The sequence below is a fragment of the Micropterus salmoides genome, unplaced genomic scaffold, assembly GCF_014851395.1.
Source record: "Micropterus salmoides isolate LMB-PRFRI ecotype aquatic unplaced genomic scaffold, ASM1485139v1 Ms_hic_scaffold_16, whole genome shotgun sequence".
Classification (NCBI taxonomy): Eukaryota; Metazoa; Chordata; class Actinopteri; order Centrarchiformes; family Centrarchidae; genus Micropterus; species Micropterus salmoides.
The window spans coordinates 22,226,730-22,250,724 of record NW_024040707.1 but is presented as its reverse complement, the minus strand read 5'-3'; the positions used below and the strand labels follow the sequence as shown (position 1 = coordinate 22,250,724).

The following is a 23,995-nucleotide window of genomic DNA, read 5'->3' as shown; positions in this document are numbered from 1 at the left end:
GGGTCATTTAGCTAGCGTATTTAGAGACTCAATTCCCCAGCTTGATATGCGGGGGAAAAGATACTCACAACTGCATGCACATACACACCCATAAAATCACAACTGCAGCTGACCCCCATTTGGCTCCCTAGTCTTTCAACATGCAGTGGGAAAAATCTACTTATAGGTCAGAGTTCATATCAACCCCTCTCATTTTCCCATTTACAACTAACCCTGCATCTAAAACACACGTTTACTACATATTTTGCATTATGATGCAGATGGAACACGAACTAGCGCAAGAGTTTGACTAAAAGAACATGAAAGCGCCAGCATCTCTGTCAAGCATAGAAAAAAGACATTTATCTAAAAATCATCAGAAATATGTTAGGCAAGCATGTCTATCTTCATTCAGACAAATAAGAGAGAGTGACACAGGCGGAGAAACAGAGACTTGATCGTCTTAAAGAGATATTCCGCTGTATCTTTTCACACTAAATCCCCTGTGAAAAGCAGCATGAATTGATTCAATCTCAGTGGTATTGAGGGGTGAATGAATGGGGCTTGGAGAGAGAGACAGAGAAATTGAGAGAGAAAGAGGGATAGAAAGAGAGCGAGAGATAGATAGTAGCCTTCGGGGGGAGATGATCGTCTTGGGAAAAAAGCAATCAGTGCTCATTGATTTTCCCTGCTGGTTGAATGGAGAGTGTCTATCTGGAAGTCATTATCTGCCATCTGATCTGCTGGAGTGTTTACACACGTCGGGATGGACAGCGGCGCTCTTCTGAAGATGAGGATTAACACACACAGACACACACAAAACACATACACAGAGCATAGACTGCCTTCTTTTGCCCTGCTCCCTATCGGGCTACCACTTTTAAATCCAAGGAATCCAAAAAGAAACACAAGTCCTCCGATACCCTATTAACTTCCACACACACAGACTTAAGTGTATGTACAATGTGTGAATGAGAATATACGTAAGCAGGGCCCAGATAGACTATCAACAGACAGATAGTCCTGTTTTGAATGGCTGGACCGGACCAATTCAAACAATCCCTGATCCTATCGCCAATAGCCACCGATAGCAATCTATAGCTCCAACAACAACCATCCTGTCTGCTGAGAGAGAGAGGGGGATGAAATGAAGATTCAGATAACATATCTTTTTATTTTCTGTCAGTAGGTGGGGTGTGAAGATGCATGTGTGTAAGCCAATATGGCTTGATCCATGTCTAAGCTAGTGCAGAATCCAAGGCCTCAAACCTCATACACACATACATATACACACACACACACACACACACACACACACACACACACACACCCACCCCCCACACACGCACATATGAGTGTACAGCTGTGAGCTCTGGGCAGCTTTCAGTAAGTGGGCTGGAGAAGCTACAATAACATCTTTGCTTCCGTTTTATCCCTCGCCTTAACCCCGACTCTACCAGTGCCCCCCACTTGCCTTCACACTCCTTTCAGGCTTACTCAGCAACGTGAATCAAGCCTGTGTTTGTGGTCAATTTGAATGTGTCATTGCATTGAAAGGGTGAACACATGTTTCTATTATAAATATGATAACTAACTGAATAACTGTAATGTTACTATAAATTAAATTTTTTAAGCATACCTTTATCAGAAAGAAAACCAAGATTTTACGTGACTTTTTAATTTTACTTGTCTATTTAAATCAAATATTTTATTTTATTTTTCTTTATTTTACATTACTGGGATATGTGTAGTCTTTTTCATCATTAAAAAAATATATATTTTGTTGATTTTAATCTGCTGCCTTGTGTGAATCAGTTTGTAATCTGGGTTTTGATAAATATACAGCATTATTGTTTAAAATGACCATAATAATTACTATAACCCCATTTTACACATTAGTAGTAGCTTCTGGCTTTTTTCATAAATCCTGCTCTTCTCAATCTAATTACTATTCAGTTCAATTTTGTTTTATTTGTCTCCCATGTTTATATTATTCATAGTAGCTAAAGTAAACAGTATAATGCGCACTGTGGTTGCATATAGATATTTTCTTCTATATAAAATATGTATAACGTATATAAACACAACAACAGATCTGTGTCACTGTAATGTAAAGCACAACAACACATAATAACTAATAACACAAACTCACACACACACCTTTCAACAGTAAACTAGTTTATTCACAAGCTACAACTTAATTAACATTCTGCCTTAATCAAGCATCGCAATGGTAATCACATGGTGGTGGCAGGAGAAGTTTTACGTGCACGTGTGCGTTTGTGTGTGTGCCCATGCCCTGTGTTTGTGTGTGACTGCACGATGTGGATGAATGAGTCATGTCATAAGGAATGGCTCATGCATAATTTCATTCATATTCATAACAGGCATGTGGTCTGCTACCGCCCGATGAGGGCCCACCGCAACTCACACTCTGCATAATGAGATGTGGCCGGCGTGTGTGTGTGTTTGGATTTTATGTACTATAGGTAAGCGTACTGTATGTCTGTGTTCTGTCATCTGTGTGAGCGTTAGTGTGTGTATTATGACTTTACACTTCTATCAGTGCATGTATGTGTGTGTGTGTGTCTTTGTGCCTGTGAGTGTATAAATGTGTGTGCATGCAGAGTGGAGTGCAGAGGCCACTCCTCTGTGGAAGGTGGTTAGGTAGTTTATAAAACCATCTAGGTTTTTCCACATTGTACGAACATGTGGGGAACAGGGAACAGCCCAAACCACCTGCGGTCAACTCTTAAAATAAGCTCATTGACTAATGTAGGATTTCAAATCAACCAAGCAGTCTGTGATTTGCATGCTGTTTATAGAGGGTACAGCAAGAAGACCCTTGACCTGAAATGCAAATTAGGAAATTTAAGTGATTTTGTTTTTCTAAGGGTCAAATTGGTCATAATGGTGACTTATGCCAAAAAAGATTTGAAGTGAAATACGTCCTGCTAAGGTTGCACACGAGACATCTCTGCAAATACGTTCTCCACTCTCACACACTGCTTTTATTAAGAGGAGCTGGATATTGTACTGAAAGTAGTCCACCATTAGTTCTGGTCCTGGTGTTTTGACCGTCCTGTCATGTAAGATAAGACAATAGGCACATGCAAACCTTGGAGACAATGTCCAAATCTCAGTTTTAATTTCTTTGATAGCTAAATCCATAATTAAAAAAAAAGGCAACAACTGCAGCACATAACTCACTTGACATAATGAATGTCTTGCCAACCAACATGAATCCAAGTTCACACAAGAATTCTAAATAAATGTTTCCATTAAAAACTCATATTTCAATAAGCCATTTTAAACTGATGGTTATTGTGCAGCAACGTCAGTCAATCAATTTTGAAATGAAAAAGAAAAATAATCACATTTTTCTAGACAATGCCAATAGTAGTTTTTGACCTATTTGAAATACTGGTGCCATACTGCAAATGTAGATTGCTCCTCTAAAACTCAAATCTCATAAAAACCCACATAATTTACAGCTGTCCCATTTTCAACCATTGATTTAGGCTTCAACTAACCTGCCATTGACTTGAGTTGGCGCTACGCCTGCATGGATTCAGTCATTCTGAATCTGAAAGAGTTGTCCACTCTACTGCAGCCATTGTTCTTTCATGGACCATTAGATGGACATGAACTCTCTTGCTGTCCTGTCTTGACCCGGCAACACTGGCCGTAAAAGCAAACTGCCCAGCCTCTTCAATAAATTTATCACCTCATAAAGTGGTCAGTGACTGGTCAATGGGACGTATCGGTCACAGTGTTTGTGTGTGTGTGTGTGTGTGTCAGTGTTTTTGTTTTTGAGTGAAGAGAGGGTTTCCTAGATTGCAGATCACTGTCTGTTAGTATATGTTAGTCATCTTTGATAAACAAAACTTACAAGTTACTGAATAAACTCACCACATGTATACTCTGCTGAAGTTTTTGTAGAAAGTTCAAGTTTAATACAAATAAAAAATATTCTATTATATTAATATAGATATTTTAAAATGTGCATGCCAATCAGATGTTTTAGTTAGTTTAGCTTTATTCAAGAAATGTCATTGAGATTTAGATTTCTTCGCAAGTGAGATCTGAGGACAAAATACACTTCCACAAGAAAATCATTTCACTCAAAACAACCATCACACACACACATACACTAATTAAAACACTCACAAATATTATTAGAAATATTAGCTGTTACAGCTCTCAGATGAAAGATTGTCTCTAACGTCCAGCAGTGTTGCAGTTCATTTAGCAGTTAGGCATTTAGAACCAGAACTTCAGTCTTCCCCATTTCAGAGTTGGTATAAGAAACATTTAAAGCCATCCTGGAATCTGGTGACATGGATATTTGCTCTGAACTCAACTAAGGATGTAAAATACCCCAGCAGCTTAGATAGCAAGGCTTTATAAATGAAGACACATTTATATGGCCTTAGCATGGCCACAGAGCTATCAGTCAAACAAAGCTGCAACTGGGCATGCATGTATGAAGATATTTACTGTATGTGTGCTCAAGCAGAGCCAGAAGATTTGAAAGAAAAGATTGCTAAATTACCTTGCAAATACAGTCATACAAAGGTAAAATAGAAGTCGTATTTTTACTTTTCGTTCTTGCTATAAATTTATTTATTTATTACTTCACCCTCACAATTACTTTAATGCCTTTGATGTATAGGTAAACCCAGCAGGATATTTTAATGCAGGGCAGAGGTACAAAGCCAGGATTCAAAAAAATTGTATGAACAGGTATAACTATCCTACCTTTTTGATGCAGCTGTCAGGGGAGGCTTCTTCATGGTCATTCATCATCTGCTAAGAAAGACAAAAACAAAAAGATATGTATTTGTAAATGATTTGCAGGAATGAGAATGTTGATTCCTACGCTTCACAGGGCCTCGGCCATGGGTTCACAGTTCACCACACAGACCCTCTGGGCTACAAATGTCACCAAAGGGATATAATAATGGACTGAGAGGTCACAAAAACACACACAGAAGCAAAGATAACACTACACACACACACACACACACACACACACATACACACACACTCAGATGAATGAATGCCCCACAGATTTGACGTTAATTCTCCGCTTCAGCGTTGCAGGAAATTTCGCGGAGACTGTCTGTGAGAGTGTGTGTGTGTGTGTGTGTGTGTATAATTAAGCCTTCAAGCAATATTTACTGGGGGCAGATGGGTGGTAGAATGCTCCCAGTGTCTGCCAGAGGAAATGAAGGAAATGGGGGAATGATGAAGAGATGGGGCAGCTCTGCTGCAATGAGGGGGCATTTCACATATAATGGCAACCCGGAGTCTTTCGCCGTCTGTCTGTCTCTTTCTCTCCCTCTCTGAAGCCCATTGATGGCAACTGAGGATCAAAGAAGAGATGCAGACTGTTTTCAGAGCCATTTTAGGTGGGGTGTGGGGGATCAGCATGGTATGTTACTGAGTTTAAGTGAAATTAGGCCTATAAAACTTCCTCAAGCACAGACACACGGCATATCTGAGCCTCCCTTTTCCTGCTCCCTATCCTCTCCATCTGCACTTTAAACAGTAGGAGTGTTGTTTGGGTGTTGTGACAAGACTGGCTGCCTTTATATTTGAGCTGACATATTAAAGTTTATATTTCCAAAACCAGTGTGGCCCAACGTGATAGGGAAGGAGACATTCATCTGCTGTGGAAACTGTGGAGCTATTCTTTTCAGATCTGGCATACAGCAACTTCTTTTATGCACCTTTGTATGTAAGGCCTCAGTTTACAGGAAGTCATTTTGAATTGTGTGTATGAGCTTGTGGATGTGTGCACTCAAATGTTACTCAAGATAAAGATGTCCATAAGTCTATGTATTCCTCAGTAAAACAGTATGTGAAAACATAGTAGAACATAGAAGTTTACTCTCAATTCTTCAAAACAGTGAACCAGATGTGCACTGATGTACCATACGCAGTGGTTTCCTACATTAAGCTGTCATAGGATCTGTTTCTCAGCCTCAACAAATGGGAGCAATTACAACACAGATACTTAACAACAGTGTTCTCAGCCTACTTAAACATCATCTAAACCTTTACAGAAGCATCCTGTTCCTGAATCAGTTTCAAAGAACGCAACAGTAAACATGTCATACCCCACAAGAGATGCAGTCTCCCTCATGGCCAATCCAATTTGTCACATCGTTTTGACTCGTACCTGTAGCAATCCTATTTTTAAAAATGTGCAGAAGAGTGGTGAAGTGCAGTACTGAAAGTTTCATCAAAATGTGATGCAGATGCACTCTGGCCACTATACAGCATCTTGTGAAGGTGTGTATGAGAGAAGTGGTTAGGTGCAGGTTTGAACAAGCAAAGGAGACAGATTACAAAATGGCCATTTTGTCTAAAAACAAACAAACATAGCCATTTATTTCTCTTGTTTTTTAATTTTTTCAAAAAATAACATATTTTTCAATATGTCTGCTCTGTACGTAACAAAATGTGCTGGTGAACTTTAAACATGGCGATAGAGTGCGTAAGAGAGAGAGAGAGAGAGAGAGAGGGGTGGGGATGGGGGGGAGGACTTCCCCTTTCTTGTAATGCACTAGACCAGCTGCAACAGTTTACAAAACCAACAGCTTGGCTGGGCCATCTAAAATGCTACCAGGCGTTCAACAACTATAGGACAATTTCTGGACTTTCCCCCTGCTCTGTTCAGCTACATGCCAAGTGTAAATATGTGTGTGTATCAAATTGTGCAAGAGTAACCCAAAACTGTAGAAGACATGCAAGCAGACATGAGTGGTTTTACTGATGCCTTAATGTCTTTCAGATTCATGTGGGGGGTCGGTATGGTGTGGTCTTTCTATCGTCCAAACCTCAGTCTTTGGCCCAGAAACACAGAGCTGACTTCCAGGAAAACGCTAATTATAAAACTTCCTGTCTTTGAATTCTATGCAATTCTGATCCAAATTGTTTGTTGAAAAATTACCCAATGAGGTTGTTTATTATTGTTGTTGTTTGTTAAAAAAAGAACAACAGGTGGTTCACAGGGTTTCCAGTCATGAAAAGCAAAGGCTTGTGCGATGGTGAAAAAAAAATAAAACTGTAACACAAAGGCAGGTGGGGATGCTCTTTCAATACTGGCATACTGTATATGCACACACACTCTCATATATACACTGACACACATACCAGACAAACACACACAGACAGAAACACACACAGAATAGCCTAGCCTTGCAGCAGGACTCCACCAAGCAAATAAATAAGCTATTAATTAGGGAAGGAAAATGTGATTGCCCACTGACTGGCGGTGCTATGATTTATTGCACGTGTCACCGTCATCTCAAAGTGACTTTTACTCTGGGTCGGTGAGACAGGTCCAAATAGAGACTGGGCTATGTTGAGAGGGATAGATTTTCCACTGCACAGAGAGAGGTAAAATTGTCCATTCGTTCTGTATCTAGCCTGCTGAATGCTGACATGTCAATATGTCTTATGAAAAAGAGAAAACACTGAAGCAAGGGTAATTAGAAAGTGTGTGTAAGTGTGTGTCTGGGCACACAAACTTCTCTCTCTGGCCCATATGACCTCAAACATAAACAAATCCAGTCGTGGCTTGATGAAAGTGCAGCCACCTGCAGAATCCTTCCACCGAGAGCTGTCCAGACCCTCATTAGGGGTATGCGTAAATGTGTGTGTTTGTGTATGTGAGAATGTGTGTGTATGTGTCTCTCACCATGTCTGTGGTGTGTACATTCACACTTGGCGGTAGGGAAAACCCCCACTTTATTAGTGTTTCATAGCACAGCTTTTGTTATTGGACAGAGTCAGGAGTTTTTCAACACCACTTTAGCACCATTCGTATTGACATGCCATGATGACCAAGCGGACAAAAGAAAACACGACGTGGGGTGAGACACTCAGTCAGTGGACTGCCTCATTGTTTTTACAAGACCTGTCACAGCCTAAAACACATGACGGAGTGAAATCCCGCTCAGTTTATTTCCAGAACTCATTTAATGTGAAAAAACAGCAGAAATGCCCCAAGAGATTTTTCTATATATGGACCATAAAGCATAAGGTGGTTTTGCATGTATCGCTTAAGTCAAACTTTAAGAGAATGACCCATAAAGTAATCTTCTAGTCATAGAAATCACCAGTGAGAAGGCTGAGTAAGTAGCCATAACAACTAGAGTAGGATCTTACAAAGCTTGCTCATCATCATCATCCTTAGGCGCGAGGAGAAGAAGAGGGCCCCACTTGGAGGTTTGCGCCGTAGGAAAATGTTAGCATTCTGTTGCCAAAAACAATTCTCCTCAACTCTGGATAATATGAGGCAATACAGCAACATGGCCCAATGGATGGCTGCGGATGTCACAAAGCCACAAGTTTCCAAAAAGAACCAGCAGCAAACAAACCTCAGGGCTTTTTGAACCAGGGCCCTGACTGACAACCCATTGGCTGCAAGAGCCACACCAAGAAAGCCACAAATTGAAAGTTTTGCTACGCATTTATTGGGAACTTTTGCAGCCTCTTGGCACGTTGACAGAATTTCACTGTGGTGGCAATGCCCTGGATGGGTTATTGATCTTTTTGACATACGGATGGGAGAGGAAGCGGACTTTCACTTCACGGTCGTGTTGAATAATAAACTGCAGAGAAAGTGTATTTGTGTCAGAGAGCAAGAAGGAAAAAGAAGAAAATTGAGAGGGGATGCTCTGTTTTTCATTGTTGGAGCCTTTAAAATAGGAGCTAACTATCATGTCAAACATGATCTCAACAAATGGATCTGACTCCTTTGACTCTCAGATACTGGCAAATCAGATCGGAACACTTTTACAATCAATGAAACACAACTGCCCCAAAAAAGGAAAAAAAATATCGAGTCTCCAGTGTTTTTCTCTGAAGTATCTTGCTATCATTTGAACTCCATGATAACAAACATTTTACATGTTCCTGCCAGATTGTTTGACTAAGGATATACTTCTGATTCAGTCGGCTTTTTAGCATTAAGTCAGATGGTGCCTGGTCGTAGTTCTATGTCCTTTCTTTGGCTTGTCGTTTAAAAGGGTGTAAAATGGGGCTATTTTGGGACTTCCCAGAGATAGGTGCCTTGACAGCTGACCCAAAACAAGACCAGAGCTATCATTTCTTAAAAACATGCCTTAACAATGAGGTTGCTAACAGAGCTTAAGTAGGGAGGTGGGAAGACTGGAGTGGAGGAAATAGGGTAGAAATTTGTGCTGCTAAATACCAGGAAGCTAGGCGTCCATCAGATATATTTATGATGACTTTAATAAGCATATGACTTGAGGTGTTTCAGCCAAGGCAAACATCAAGGGGAGTGCTGATAGGAAACTTTCTCTCTCTTGCTCCCTCTCTTTCTCTTGTCTTAGTTGATAGTGAAGGTAATTATGAATATAATCACCTCTTGGATTCTTATCTCCATTTTCACTTTGCTGTGAAGCTTAATGTGAGAAAATTATACAGTTCATTAGTAAAAGTAAAATAAATTGACGTTAAAGGCATGCATGAGATGCCATTGTTTGAGAGAAAGAGGAGAGATCAGATTAGCTTGGCACTTATCACACCGCGCTAAAGCTAACACTGTTACCCAACCCTACATCCAGATGGGTCTATGCAGGGTGCGGCCTGTGACGGAACTGAGAACTGTTGGTGAGATAGAGCTTAGCGCACAAAGGTTAGATTTGGAAGGCAAACACTCAGAACTATTGTGAGACTCTGGAAAGTCACGGCCACTTGTCAAACACAAACGGCTGATATTTACAGAACGAGCATTGACCCCGAATGTCCTCAGAGTCTTTGTGTGATTTATGAAGAAAATGCCATAGTGAAATATCCTGGCAGGGTTTACATTGACGCCGGACAGGCTTGTCTCATCATTTCAATGTCCTGTATGATTCACAGGTCTTGCATAGACATGTGTGGCCTAGGTGCCACTCATACAGTTGGCACAAGTGACAACAATTCAAATATTTGTATTCATTAAGTCTGACAGTTGCTGCGTTTGAAGTCACTTCTCTGTAAGAAAGTGATGTTACAAGGTGAGGTTTGCAAACAAAGCTTGGGAAAGAGGCTCACTCACAAAAGAGAGTGAGAGGAGGTGCAAAAGGAGGTGGAGGGAGGAGGAAGAGAGCAGAATTCTGCAAATTTATTAAAAGGGTCATATTTTCATGGAGCCTTGTACTACCATCCATCACCCGACGTCCATGGCCTCTTATCCTTTTAAGGCCGTTGACTCTGAACTTGATATCGACAGAACCATACAGATAAATTAACTGCTTGGCCTCCGCTTTATTGATAAGTCATTTGGGCAGATGATCAGTAATAATCATAAGTGAATAGGGGTGTGCCGATAGATCATCTGCTAGCAGATGTTTTGACAGCCACAGGGTTGAGGCCCAATAAATAACCCTACCTTTTGGCCTAAGAGGATTGCCTACACAGCATCGGTAGCTGCTGTGGCATGCCTTTCAGATAATGATATATCACGTCCTGTCTCTTCATTTTGATAAAGGTTGCAGTTTATCGATATGTGGCAGCAGGAAGAAAAATAATATTGCCTTATTTCTAATGATCTCCTTTTCTTTCTATGACACATATTGCCTCTTAGCAAGCGGGGGTTATGGGAATAAGATTTAGGGTCTGGACTTGAGGGCATATAGATCAAATCAAAGGTCATGCCATGGATACTTTTCATTTAACATACCTCAGCTGAACAAGATGCCTACGCAGCCTATGCATATATGAATGTTTACATTTATGCACTACATAAATCTGGTATTGGCTTTTCAGCTCTACAGTGTCATATGTTTCATATCTCCATTTCCTCTTGCAAACTGAATTTGTGTATTTAGAAACATACACCAGACCACACTGTCTGCCCCTCTGTCTAGTGCCAATATGAATCCATAATTCAAACCAGGAATTCCTTTAGGTAGGTAGAAAAGGACACGGAAACACAGAGAGGGGGATCTCTCATCACGTCAGGGGCTTTTCTGGACAGCAGCCACTGAGATATTGTCACGTGACGACGGATAACTGGCGAGTAAATTGCATATCGTTTATCAGGGTCCGGCTAAATATTTACACCGTTTGCATATTTCAACATAAACAGAGGGGTTTTGGTAGCTTTTGATTTCTCCTCTCTCTCCCTTTCTTCAAATCCAATATATGTACAGGAAGGACAAGCTGGCTCAAGCAGAAAGAGTGAACGTGGACAGAAGTTAGACGCAGATGGAGGGAAGCAAGTAGAAACGAAAAGACAGAAAGCTAGTTTTTGCTTGACAGAGTGCATTTATTTTATATCTAACATCTCCCTGCAAATCCATCCTGTGGCTTTTCTGCATTTTTGGACCACACACACATACACACACACATGCATACACTCACACACATATAAAAGGAGCTTGGGTGCGGGCCCAAACATAGAAGTGAAAAGTCTCTAGTGACTTGGAGGCTAAGTGCATGTATATATGGTGTCTGGGACAAGCAAGGGCATTCTTCAGGGCTCCGAGGGTTTATACCAAGGTCAAGCCCTACACACGATGATGATGATGATGCTTAAGAAGGCCAAAGCCATGGCAAGTGACTTGCTGATGAGATTTCTCCAGCAGATAAATAAACAAGGCCTGACCGTGGATTTCCTGCTCATGGGTATGAGTGTGTTTTTGTTTGTGTGCAGCAGGGTACTTTGGATATATGGCTTTGATCTGATGCACCAAACAGAGACAAATTATACACATTTTAGAACCATTACATAATTACAGTAGTAACAGTTCAGTACTATAGATCAATTATCAAACACACCCCACAGGTCCTCTGTTTTCTGTACACTTGAAGTATCCACTTAGTTCTTTAGCCTGTCTTCACTCGCTCAATGGTCTTTTTGTATTGGCATGGCCTCTGTGTTTACAGGGAAGACGTAGAGCTTAGATGTTAGGTCATCGGTAGGACAGAGGTGAACGGTGTGGCGTGTGCTGAGGAAAGAGTAAACAGATCCTAGTATTCATAAGACACTCTTTGTTAGCTAGGTAGTCCGTGGACCAAAACACCTGAACACACTCTTTTTCGAACACTCTTTTTTAATAACCACAACAAACATGAGTATAATAAACTAAAATAACTCAGACATGGTACTTGCCTTTACTGAAACTGATCCACTGTAAGAAAAGAGTGTGTTTGTGCATTATATGATTGACTTGACATTCTACAGTGCCATCAACAAGCCAAGTCAAAAAATCAAACGACTTTAAGGTTGAATACAAACACAATTACCACTGACTGAAGCACGTACACGATATAAATACCAACAATAATAACAGCAACTTAATAGTTCTAATGGCTGCTATTTGCATGTGTATTATTTCAAGTATGATGTGGAGATAAAACACAAATAGCGTTTGTGTATAACAAATGGACTGTAACTAGTGCACTGTTTATCCTTGTGATTTCTTTTGGTGGCCAATCAGATTATTTACACGGTGGAAACATATAAAGGCCAGAGCAGTTAAGGCAGCTGCTACTGCCAAAAGATACTGTCTGAAGATACTGGCTACAAATGGTTTCTTTCACTATGGTAGCCAGAGAGGAACACATTTTGCATAGGGTTTATGCTAAGGGAAAAAAAAATACAAAGTTGATTGCCAAATGCATATAATGGCCTCTAAATCATGATGACTGGTTGTTTACAAATTCTGTTCTTCCACTAGTCATTAAGTACATGAACAATTACATACATTCCAAATAATGACATAAAAGCTTCCACAGTCTTAGGCACTGGAATTGGAAGTGTCCTTGGATTGACTGCTGACAGGTTTTGTTAAAACAAAGAACTCGCCACACTCGACAATCCACATGGAAAAAAGTGTGACTACAAATTAATACACTCTAAAGTACTGAAAGATACACTAATTCAAAGAGCAGCAAACATTCGAAACACCGAGGTAATGTTGCAAAATGATAGATCGAGCCCACTGGGTAAATGAGTCATCCACCATTCTACGCTCAACATTTGTTGCTTGCACAGCAACCTCTTTGGAGCTCTCATGCTCTGTGTCCAGTTGTTTTTCTTTCCAACCCTCCCTCAGTCTTTCTGTACACACACTCTATTTATCCTTGCTCTCAAGAGATAGCAACATTTATCACCACGAGAGCTGTCTCCAAGTCCACGGGATCAACCCATCACCTCCCCAATAAATGTCAAGCTGTCATGATTTATGCAGCTAATGAAATTGATTAGATGGCTACAATGTCCGAGAACATTGTAATCGCATGATTCACTACTATCCTGTTTACTCAACTTTCTTGAAAGACATGTGTGTGTCTGGGATGAAACCAGCAATGGGTTGAAAAAACAGGTTGTGAGGCTAACCATCGCTTGACAATGCACTGTTACATCTTTGGAGCCTCTGTCGTCAGTCTTTATGGTTTGGCCTTGAGGTCTCTTCGAAGAAGATATAATTGAGTGGAGATAATGCAGCAGTCCCACTCCCTTGTACAAAGGCCATTGTCTGATGTTTGTGCCATCCAAACCCAAGATGAGTTGAAGTGTTACTGACTTTGATAATTTCAGGGATGGTCTCAGACTTCAAAAGGCTGTCTGGTAATGATGTTGCAAAAGCGATGATATGATGCTGCTGGCTATCCTGGGGCAGTGAATGGAAAAGCCGTGTATAAGACATAACAGTGGACTTTGTGGTGCAAGGCGCTGCCAAGTAGAATTTTAATATCTGACAGATCCCTGATGTCATTCCAAAGTTCAATCTCTCTTATGATATATAAACTAAGAACTGTTACATCAGCACCAAAGATCACAATTTTGAGCACTCCATCACAGGTATGTCAGCCCAATATTCTGTACTTTTTAATAAGAAAAAACCCACCTCTAATATGCAGGTGAATGTGAATATCCATTCAGTTGACCTTCGGGCTCATCACAAATGAGTTTATTAGCTGGGCCATATAACGTGAAGGCCCTTTACAACCCTATTAGTGTGAAGCAGAGACTATCTCTGTCACTAAGATTGATGTTCCCCGGCTTATCGTGCGCTTCCGTTATCAGCAAAAGCCTTCAGCAAGGGATACTAAGTCTCATTTGCACACCTCAGACTTGAAACTCATCAAACCTTACAGGTCTTTAACACCTGCATCATCAACTGTTAAAAACTCTTATCATTGTTATCTTCATTGATGTCAGTGATAGCAGTTTTATTTTTTTTAATGTAGCGCTATCATCATCATCCTGGCTGTTAGAATAACCAAGGCATGACATGTACAGATCGGATGCTCTGCCGTGGTCTCTGAACCCTAGTTTATAGCTGTCTGTCTGCCTGGCCAGTCTACTGGATGATGACAGATGACTTTATTGGTGGAGTTGCATGGTCACAACTTGCAGCCGGGACTTTCCATTAGTCATCTAACTAGAGCAATCAGAATGGAAAATGTTTGTGAACACCCTATTGACCCTTTTTTGTTGTTTTTATATCTGTTACGAAGCCAGAACGTAAGCTATTCTTCTCCCACGCCTGAGTCTATTTCAATAACGAAAAAGAATAAAATGACCAAACAAACTAGGAGCAGGGAAGAAACTGATTTTGGAGCAGTTCACTCATTAAATTTCTTCTCATTTTGGCCCCTGCAGTTGTAATAGATGACTTACAGAGAAAGTTATTGGACAAAGGAGGAGGGAGGGTGAGGGGTGAGCATGGTGAGAGGAAACTTATCTGTCCTTGGGCTGTGGGACAGAACACAGTGCCGGCTTTATTCAGCTTCTCAGCCCTGTCGTTAAGGAACGATGACACACTTCTCCAGGCCCACATTAATCTTTAACAGTGTGATTTCTAAAATAACACAAGTGTTTTCCCTGAGGCACGTGGGGAGAGAAGGCCCGTTCAGTCCTGTAGAGCTTCGTCAGGGTTTGCTTTTTTTCCTTTTTCCCCACACTGTTAACAGTGGAGAGCAGAGAACAGGGCAAGGGGTTAGAAAACTAAAAAGATGACAGAAAGAAAGAAGAGACACACTGCATGGAACTTTAGCACCCGCTAAATGTGGGTAGAATTCGCCCGTGGCATATAACACAGTAAATCTTACTAGCAACTTTGGCTGGTGGCATTCATAGGGTTGCCCCCTAAAAGTCCATGATTCAAGTGATCAGGAGAGAAGATCCAGAGTCGACTTGCATTTTGTCAGTTGAATCAATACACTCTTTTGTACACAGAGCAATGCAGGTACAACAGCATAGCAGGTCAAACAGACCACAAACCACCAAACTAACTGTGATGGAAGCGGAGATGGGTAATAGAAGCGGAGGGCAGTGTGACACTGGACAGCTCAGCAGGACGGCACAACTGCAGTCTGATGGGTGCTCCAAAGCGCTCTGCTCCGGTGAGCAGGACACACTCCCTCTGACTGTGTGCAGATCTGATGTTTCACATCACAGATGATGAAGAGAAAAAACAGGAGACTCATGTAGGCTGATGAAAGAAAACCCAGGAACAATAATCACATCTTCATATTGAACAGCCAAATCCAAGTCCTGCATGGGAGTATGGGGAGCATAAAGAAGAGCTGGAGCAGATTCGGTGCAACGTCACCAGATGTTAAAAAGCCCTTGACCTCACTTACTCACCCTGACAGTGGCAGCTCCTGTGGCTCCCTCACGCCACACATTGCTGTTGTTAACAGTGTTATCACAGGGCTGCCCTGGGCAAGATAAAGGCTGTGGCCACTGATTGGCCTTAAGTGAATGAGGGACTGGCTGCAGACACATAGACAGAGAGGGGAGTGTCAGTCAGCCAGCCTCTGGTTAATGACAGTGGAGAGATAGAAGCTGAAACAACAACATTTTGTGGGGAACTGTGTGTGTTTAACACAGGCTGGGAAAAGGGAGCACGGGAGAAATAGGACGGTGCCACTAATGTTGTTTGGGTTTTGGGAGCCAGACAGGAATCTCTCTTTCTCTCTCCCTATCAGGGCCAAGGGAGGTAGCTTGGCCACTTGCTAGTGACCATTACACAGCATGATAGAGCTTAAGATTTGAGGTTTCCCATCAGGAGAAGCAAGAGGTCTCATAAGGCACAAAGAGAAAGATGGAAGATCTAGTGAGCTAACTCTGACAGCCAAAACCACTGGCTCGTGAAGCCAATGGATTCTAAACATCTTTTCTTGAAAAATAGCATCTCTCTCCCTTTATCTCCCTCATTCTCACCCACTGTCTAGATACAGTATATCTTGTTTCACAGCATTTTCAATTCCACAGATGTAAGAGTGATAGAGTGGAAGGCTCCCTTTATGAGACTTTTTAAGACTTTCTTCTGCTAAGTTGTCAGATAGGCTTACCCATTCTGTAGCTTTCAATAACTTTCATGTGCGTTTCATTTCTCATCTCCTCCCTCCTGCCTCTGTGTCATTTCCGCTGAGTGCTCCACACAGTATACAGAAGGTCTGGCCAAGGCTAACATGTATCTATAATGTGTTCGTCTCAGGCAGCACCCTGATGAGTGGAGCACTGCTCTGGCTTCTTGGAACAGCGGACAATGTGGGTGTTGTACAGAGGAGCTGGCTGGCTGTACACTCACGGACGAGTCAATCTGGGGCTACTGCTGAACTGCTGCCTGTCCTGCTGCTCTAATGCCTCAATAAGACCACACTCAACACATTTTAAAAGTTCTTTTCTTATTTGTTTTGTATGAAATTGTATTAAAAAATGTCTTAACTTTTTCTTTTACTCCCCATGCTGGATGTGATCTCTTCTCACCCCTCACACTCAGTACAGCAGGCTTTCTTTTATGGGCTTGTGTGTCTCTCTATAAGTGTGTGAGTGGCTACATGAGAATACTCCTTTTCACAGTGCTGACACCCGGCAGATTGAGACATCAGGCGCCTGCTTGCTGTGGTAAATTAGCCATTCTTCTTGGGGGCTAATTGGAAATCTAAATGTTTTGCAGGGGGAGAGAAGAGCTGTGAAGGAATGCGGCCTGCCTGGGAGCGGAAAATCAGATTATGTTTCTTTTTTTCAATATTTTTATTCAATGGTATTTGATATGAATTTACTCTGATCATCACGCTGTTGAGGGAAATTACAAAGAACAAAACATATTTAGTGAAAATGGATACTGGAATGCAGTAAACAATGTTTATCAAGAACCCTTTGTGGAGATGTATTCCCATCCTGAAACCCTTGACACTTGTAATGAGCAAACACTCAAAGCTCTGAATTAAAGGCAAATAAATTTCCATGCATAATGACCCAACCAAAAAAAGGGGGAAAAAAGGCATTAATTACAGTGCCTCCATCTGCATAATTCAGAATAAAATATGAAACAAAAAATGCCACTAACACTAATTGACTAATTCATCACAGGACCTTGTTGGTAAATGTTCTTTCCTGCTTGAGTAGTTTCGGCAAAATGAAAACATTTGCATAAAGTTAATGTTTGAGGCCCGCCAGTAAGCACTGAAAAGTGAGACAAAATATTTTTAAACAATGTAGCATTTCTTGATGCAATAATTATGGATACTACTTTCTTAAACCTTCAGTAATGAGTAACACTACAAAATAAAGTTTCCTTAAGAAAATGGCGACTTAATGAATGTTATAAAATTTGTTACTGCACAGCTGCAATGTATGTATACAAAAGAAGCAAATGTATATATATATTTCATTTACTAAAATTAGCTTTGAAAACGTAATCTTTAAAAAAACTTATAAATAGCATATCTTTGCAATGCTAACTGTCCCGGCAAGCATCATCTTCAAAGTATCTGACAAGTCAAAGTGGTGTGACTTTGTTCTTTATAAGCTGACAGTCCTGTGAATGTGGCCGGAGTCTGGCCCGTGCACAGTTATGGGCGGTACTCCCCGTTGTTGGGGGTGAGTTTGAGGTGCTGGGAAAAGGGCTGTGCATTCACAGTAAATGAAGCCTTGCGAGTAACCTTGGAGAGAGTGCTTCTTAACTGATGAGTCCAGAGACAACTTCCCATATCTTCTCTGCCACATGGAGACACCCACAATGCTAAAGACCTACTGCCATCTTTAGAGCAAACCACAGAAAGCCACTGAATAGCTGAGTTTTAGCCTCAGCCATGAAAACAAATCTAAACACCGTGAATTGAGTTTTGTCTCATTCTTCTTAATTGGCAGCAGCAGGTTTTTGCCTCTTTTTCTTCTCCGTTCAATATGAATAAATGCAACAAGCTTCTGATCCCCGCTTTTCAGCCTATGACTGTTTATTTATCTATTTCAACTACACCCTAGGGAACAAAAGGCATGTAGAATGGCCACTGACAGCCATGTCGAATATCTCTTTCTGCCAAATCTGGCTGTTTTCTCTCACTGCTGTCACTTGATGTCTTTATGTGAGGCTGAGAGTTCGCCACTATGAAAAGGGTGGGGGCGAGCTGAGTGAGTGACCCCCACAGGAGGGGAGTATTAAAAGTAAAAAAGAGAGCGAGACCAAGGGATGGATGAACCAGAACGCAGGAGAAAAGTGGAAGGGGGAGAGGGGGCACCCCTGCCGGGTCCCAGGCATCTCGGCTGGCAGTCCCCATCTTGGCTTCAGACGGCTTTTGTCAAGAGGGGAAAAGAGGGTCTCTTCTTCACTTGGGCATGGGACAATAGATGTTTTGTCATTCAGGGAGGGGGTGTCAGTGGGGGAGTATGGAGGGATGCTGAAAGAGGAATAAAGCCAAGGACCCATCTTCACAAGGGATGGGGTGGCGGTGGTGGGCAGCCCTTTGGGACTGGGCAGATGTTGAAACGAGGATGATTTATTAGCCTTAGTGTCCTTGGTGGCACTTGGCCACCTTCCCAGATTTAGGAGGGAGAGTGACTGAGAGTAAGAGACATGGGGAGCAGAAGGAGCAGGAGGAGGAGGAGGAGGGCAGCTATGTGTCAGGGACATCTTAATACCTTCTATGGGCATGGGGCGCTTCTTGCTCTCCGACCGTCATGGTATTTTTGCCCGATTCTCTTGTAGAAAAATAACTTGGTCGGGAGTCATCTGCATCACTGAGCTGGACCTTGTCACCCAGCATTACCCTACCGCTCCACCACAACCTCCCCCCAACAGACCCAAACACACAGACTGTGTGTGCTACCCTGCAGCACCACCATCACCACCGTCCCTCCCCTGATTATATGAAACAACAAATTACCAAATTAACATTCCCTACAGTCCTCACTCTCCCTTCACAGATCTGGGCAGAGACTCTCTCAAAGTTGCCAGAAAACAAGTGTAAAAGAAAAAACACTCTATGAATGCATGTGGTTGTGTGTGTGTGTGCGTGTGTGTGTTTCTGTGTATTATGCTATGTTTTGTTATGTTTTGCGTGCATGTGTGGTCAGGGAGCTCTCCACTTGCTGAATCTATTGATAAACAATTAAAAATTAAAAGAGGCAGCCGTAGATCTCTGTAGCATTAGCCCTGCGCTGTGCTTTAATTGGGAGGTGTCACATGTTTTTAAGTCACAGCAAGTCACCCTGTCATGCCACCCATGAAGACCCATGAGCCTAGTTGTGTGTATGTCAGAAGCTACTGAACCTGTAGTGAGAAGAAATAAGACGCATTCCTGAGTGCAAACCTTTCTGAAGTTTTCCATTTTTTTAATAAGCTCCCCTTTCCATCCCCACACCACATCTCTGCCCATTCTTTAATCCACACTCTGCCCCTTACTCCTTTCACCCACACATATTTTTTTTCTGAACTTGACCTCCCAATTTCTCTCCCTGCTCCTACAGTCCTCCCTGTATTTCACTTTCCTTCCCTCTCTCCTCCCAGCAACATTTAATCTTGTAACTTGTTTGTCTACCCTATTTCCCAGCCCTCTGCTGACAAACTGTAGGAGGGTTACTTAAAGTAGTTGGGGAAAGTTTGGACAGCTTACATCAAGGGTACACAGGGGAAAGATTGATTGGCAAAGTTAATTTACTGCCCAGTGTCCAGTCTGTACTCCTCGTTCTCTACCTCTCTCCTTGCCCTTCTCCTGAACGTCTATCCATCCATTCATTTGTCTCCAACTCTTTACAAATCCATACCTGCTGCCTGGAGGTAAAGGTCTCAGTGGCAGTGATAGTGAGTGTGTGTGTCTGTATACATGTGTGTCTATGACAAGGTCTGCAGGTCTGCATGTAAGGTTGGAGTCTTGGTAACCACTGGCACAGATGACAAAGACTGATTGTCTTTGGGTTCACTAGGAGATTGACTAGATGGCTGTGATAGTGCGTGTATGTGGCATGCACGTGCATGTGTGTATGTGCACATGTGTATACAATCGGCATGTGACTTTGGAGGTCTGTGGGACAAGAGCTTTTCAAATGAATGAGAGGGAGGGTCATTTATCATCTGAAGAGAAGGGTTGAGGAGTGGTTTGAGGAAAAGGCAAGAGAAAGGAGACGAGAGGTTGCGGGGTCAAGTCTCCATCACTCTCGCTGTCTTCTTTTCTCTTACTTTCAACCTCATGGCGACTGACCACTCAGCAGACTCCACTTCAGCCATGGCTATGGCTGTTCTCCCTCACAAACTGCTCCCCCCCTTCCACAGGGCCCCTGGAAACTTTTGTTCCGTTCATTAGTACAACAAATACATACAGATGCTTGGGGAAGAAGGATGCAGAGAGAGAAAGGATTTCTAAACACATGCCCCCACCCCAAAATGACTGCTGATTCGGAGACAATCTGCTTCTTTGTAAACAAACGGCATGCAGAGGAGCTCATGCGAGAAGTGGTCTTATTATTCAATGTAAACCTGGACAGTAAAGTGTTTAAACAGGGTATTAGTGATAGGACAGTCTGTGATTTGCTTTACTTATTTTCAGGTTAATAGTGGAAATGTAGAATGGAAAAAACGAGCTAATGCGGCATGTGACAATGAAATGGACACCCATGAGTAATGGTAAACTGACAAGTGCCCGTGGGACACTGGAGGTGCTGATTTTAAGGTTCGTGTGTGTATGTGAGTGTCTTACACATGTGAATATCATGTGAACATGTCTAAAAATGAGTCCTTATGGCTAACGTCAGCATCACCTCCCCATAATCAAGTTTAATTTCATCTGAGCAAAGCCCTGGCTCTCTCTTTCTCCGCCTTGATAGCTACAGTACATTCACGTTAATGACATTTGCCTCTGCGGTGTCCATCACATTTTCAACATCAGCAAAAAAAAGGGCATGAAACATATATTTCCCTGGTCTGCCAAGATGCGATGAAATGATTTCTTTCCCATGGAGACTTGTCTTGATAGGAAGAGAGACGGCGGCTTATACCAGATGTTAATGACGAACATGGGACAATGACTGTGTGTGTGAGGAGTGGTGATGAATGGAGAGAAGCAAGGAAGATGGTTCTGGGGGCACAAAGACTGGCATACATATCCCTCCACCCCCCATGACAGCGCCATCCAAACTTTTTTTTACTACTCAATGGCCCGTTTTCTCTTGTGTGTCCCATGAATTATGTAAACGACTATGGAATCCCTTTCTTCCCCTGGCCAGAAGAAGCTAGAAAAGACAGAAGTGAGAGAAAGGCCTCCTCCTCACTTTTTTCTCTTCCTTATGCTGCCTCTGAACAACCTTTCATGTTGGCAGGGTGGGCCTGAGTTTCGGCTCTGCGGCCATGTGAAAGGATGATGGTGGCCGCTGAGTTGGTGGAGGGGGAGGGTCAGGGCACAATGACATATACAAGGAACGGAGGAGGCAGGCGGGGAAAGAATGCAAGCCTTGTTGTTGGACGGCTTGACATTGATTAATGAGAGAGAGAAAGACAGAGAGAGAGAGAAGAGAGAAAATAAGAAGAGAGGGGTGGCATTGGTATAGTAGGTCAGACTTGGGGGAGTTGGACTCGTAGGGGTGAGAGACTCCGGAAGAGCCCCGGGCTGTACTGCTGATCAGGAAGAGGGTAGCGGCAGTGTAACACCGCCCATCAAAAATTGTGTGTTTGTGTGTGTGTGTACCTAGTGATACCCTGACTATTTAGCCTGAGGGTATGTCTGTCTTCTTTCATACACAGAAATGCATGTAGGCCCACACAATTCAACGTAAGTCACATCAATCCTCATCCATCAAAGTGCTCCTAAAGACTGCCATCATCATCATCATCATTAGGAGTTGCTTTGTTGTCAGTTTGTCACGCACATACACTTAATATGCTCAGCTGCTCCACAGAAAGGGGGGGAAACAGTAGTAGTCAGAACTCTACAGTGCACGGATCTAGTTGCTAAAGTTTTATTTTAATGATAGTTCAATCTTCTGCCTGTCCTTTTTTCTTTTCTTTTAATAGCATTGGTAATACTAAGGCCTTAAGACATATGAGACTAGTACAGCAAGAAAATCTCTACTTACATTATTGTTTGAATGTTGAGAAAATAAATGTGTTCTACCAGCTTCTATGGTAAGCAGCATCAGCTAATTCTGAAAATGAAATGAAAATTAGCTGCAAATCATCATGCTGGATTATGTGTTTAATGTCATATGTCTATGAGTTGTATTACTCCCACACCTAGATTTTAAAAGCAAATTGAAATCGGCTAATACACCTAATACTAATACAATAAATGTAAGAAGTTTCTATGGACAATTTATTTTCCTTCAAGTTAATTCCTCATCTATTTGGTGTCTGTGCACTGTTGACCTTTTCTACTCCAGGACCTACTCCAGGCCGCCTCTGTCTCCAGCCAAGAGGGATTTCAAAGCCTCTCCTGGATGTCCCAGGATCCTTTGTCTCCACTCTCATCTATAGGTAAGCACAGTGTGCACCCACTCCCCACCACCAGGCTCTTCAAAACTCTGCACAATAGCCAGATTTCCTCCCAATTTGCTGGTAGAGAAAAGGAGGCTCAGGAACTCCTTTCAGTTGCTTTGAATGGTGGGCCTAATTCAAACTCAATCCTTGGGTTTGCCAGGCCTCACCCCAACCTTAGCTGGCCTTACTTTGGAGCTCCTGACTTTGGCTAATGCTAGGGCAATCCCACTGTTGAAGGACTTACCCTTGTGCACATTTGGGCCTCTTTGGCAAAACACGCCGGCTTGCATTCATACTTTTGTGTATGCCAACTGATATTTTAAATCTTACTTGCCAAGGGTAAGCCGACAGAGCACATAAGCTCTTTCTCAGTAATGTTATGCTTCGCACGCTTACACTCATTTCCATCTGGGAGCTTCCCACTACAAACCACAGGCCTCTACTGTTGGTCATCCCTGACTGGGGAGTGGAACTGGCAACTTTTTCCATCACAGCCTCACTTTTCTAACCTCAAAGTGACCAGTGCCCTTTAAACATACATATATATGTGGTGAGAGTTTGTGTGTTTTTTATAGACTTTGAGTTCACTCTGCTGACCATTTGTTCTACTTGACCTCGCTGCACTCATCTCTGCCCCAATTATGCAAGCGCACACGTCCACTTTGCATATTTGTACTGCTTTTTCTCCTGACACTCTTGAGGTCAGTTCTAATCAACCACCCTTCGGTTGAACACACACTGCACACACACATACACACACCATTCTCACCAGAGTTCCTCAAAGACGCCCACCTTCCAGGTCCAAGGACTGCTATTAAAGCAATCAGGAGCTTTCTAAGCTAGGTCAAGAGCAAGGTGCTCACATGGGGATTCTGATTTGAATTATGCAAAGGGGGAATAGGAAAAGAAGGAAGAAAAGGGAAGGAGAGACACAGAGAGAAAGATGGGAAAGAAAACAACAAAACCTTTTGTAGTCACACGGAGGTGAAATCTTGCAAGCACAAGAAACAGTAGAAGTGAAAGTGATAAAGGTGGGCAAGTGACTTCTGATGAGACAAAAGGCACTGAAACAGTGAGGAATTTAAAAGATTAGTCTTAAGTCCAAGACCCTGACCTGTGGACCTGATGAAGCATTAGAAAACACAGTGAGGACTGAAATGGTAGGACCACACGCAGATTTTTGTGTGTGTGTGTGTGTGTGTACTTGTGTGTGTGAATATGTGTCTGTGAGATCAGCTTTCCCTGTGGTCCATTCAGTGTCTAGTGGTTCAGGATACTGAGAC

General features: G+C 42.2%; 1 protein-coding gene across 9 annotated transcripts in view; it reads right to left on the bottom strand.

Annotated features, from left to right (window-relative positions):
* prdm16 (PR domain containing 16) overlaps positions 1-23,995 on the bottom strand; it is a 177,798-nt gene that overhangs the window by 78,208 nt on the left and 75,595 nt on the right. For 8 of the 9 annotated variants that reach the window (XM_038723523.1, XM_038723525.1, XM_038723519.1 and 5 more), the window contains exon 3: positions 4,741-4,791. In XM_038723523.1, coding sequence (XP_038579451.1) covers positions 4,741-4,791 — 51 coding nt within the window. The remainder of the gene's footprint in view (positions 1-4,740; positions 4,792-23,995) is intronic. The other variant, XM_038723518.1, reaches the window with a different exon arrangement.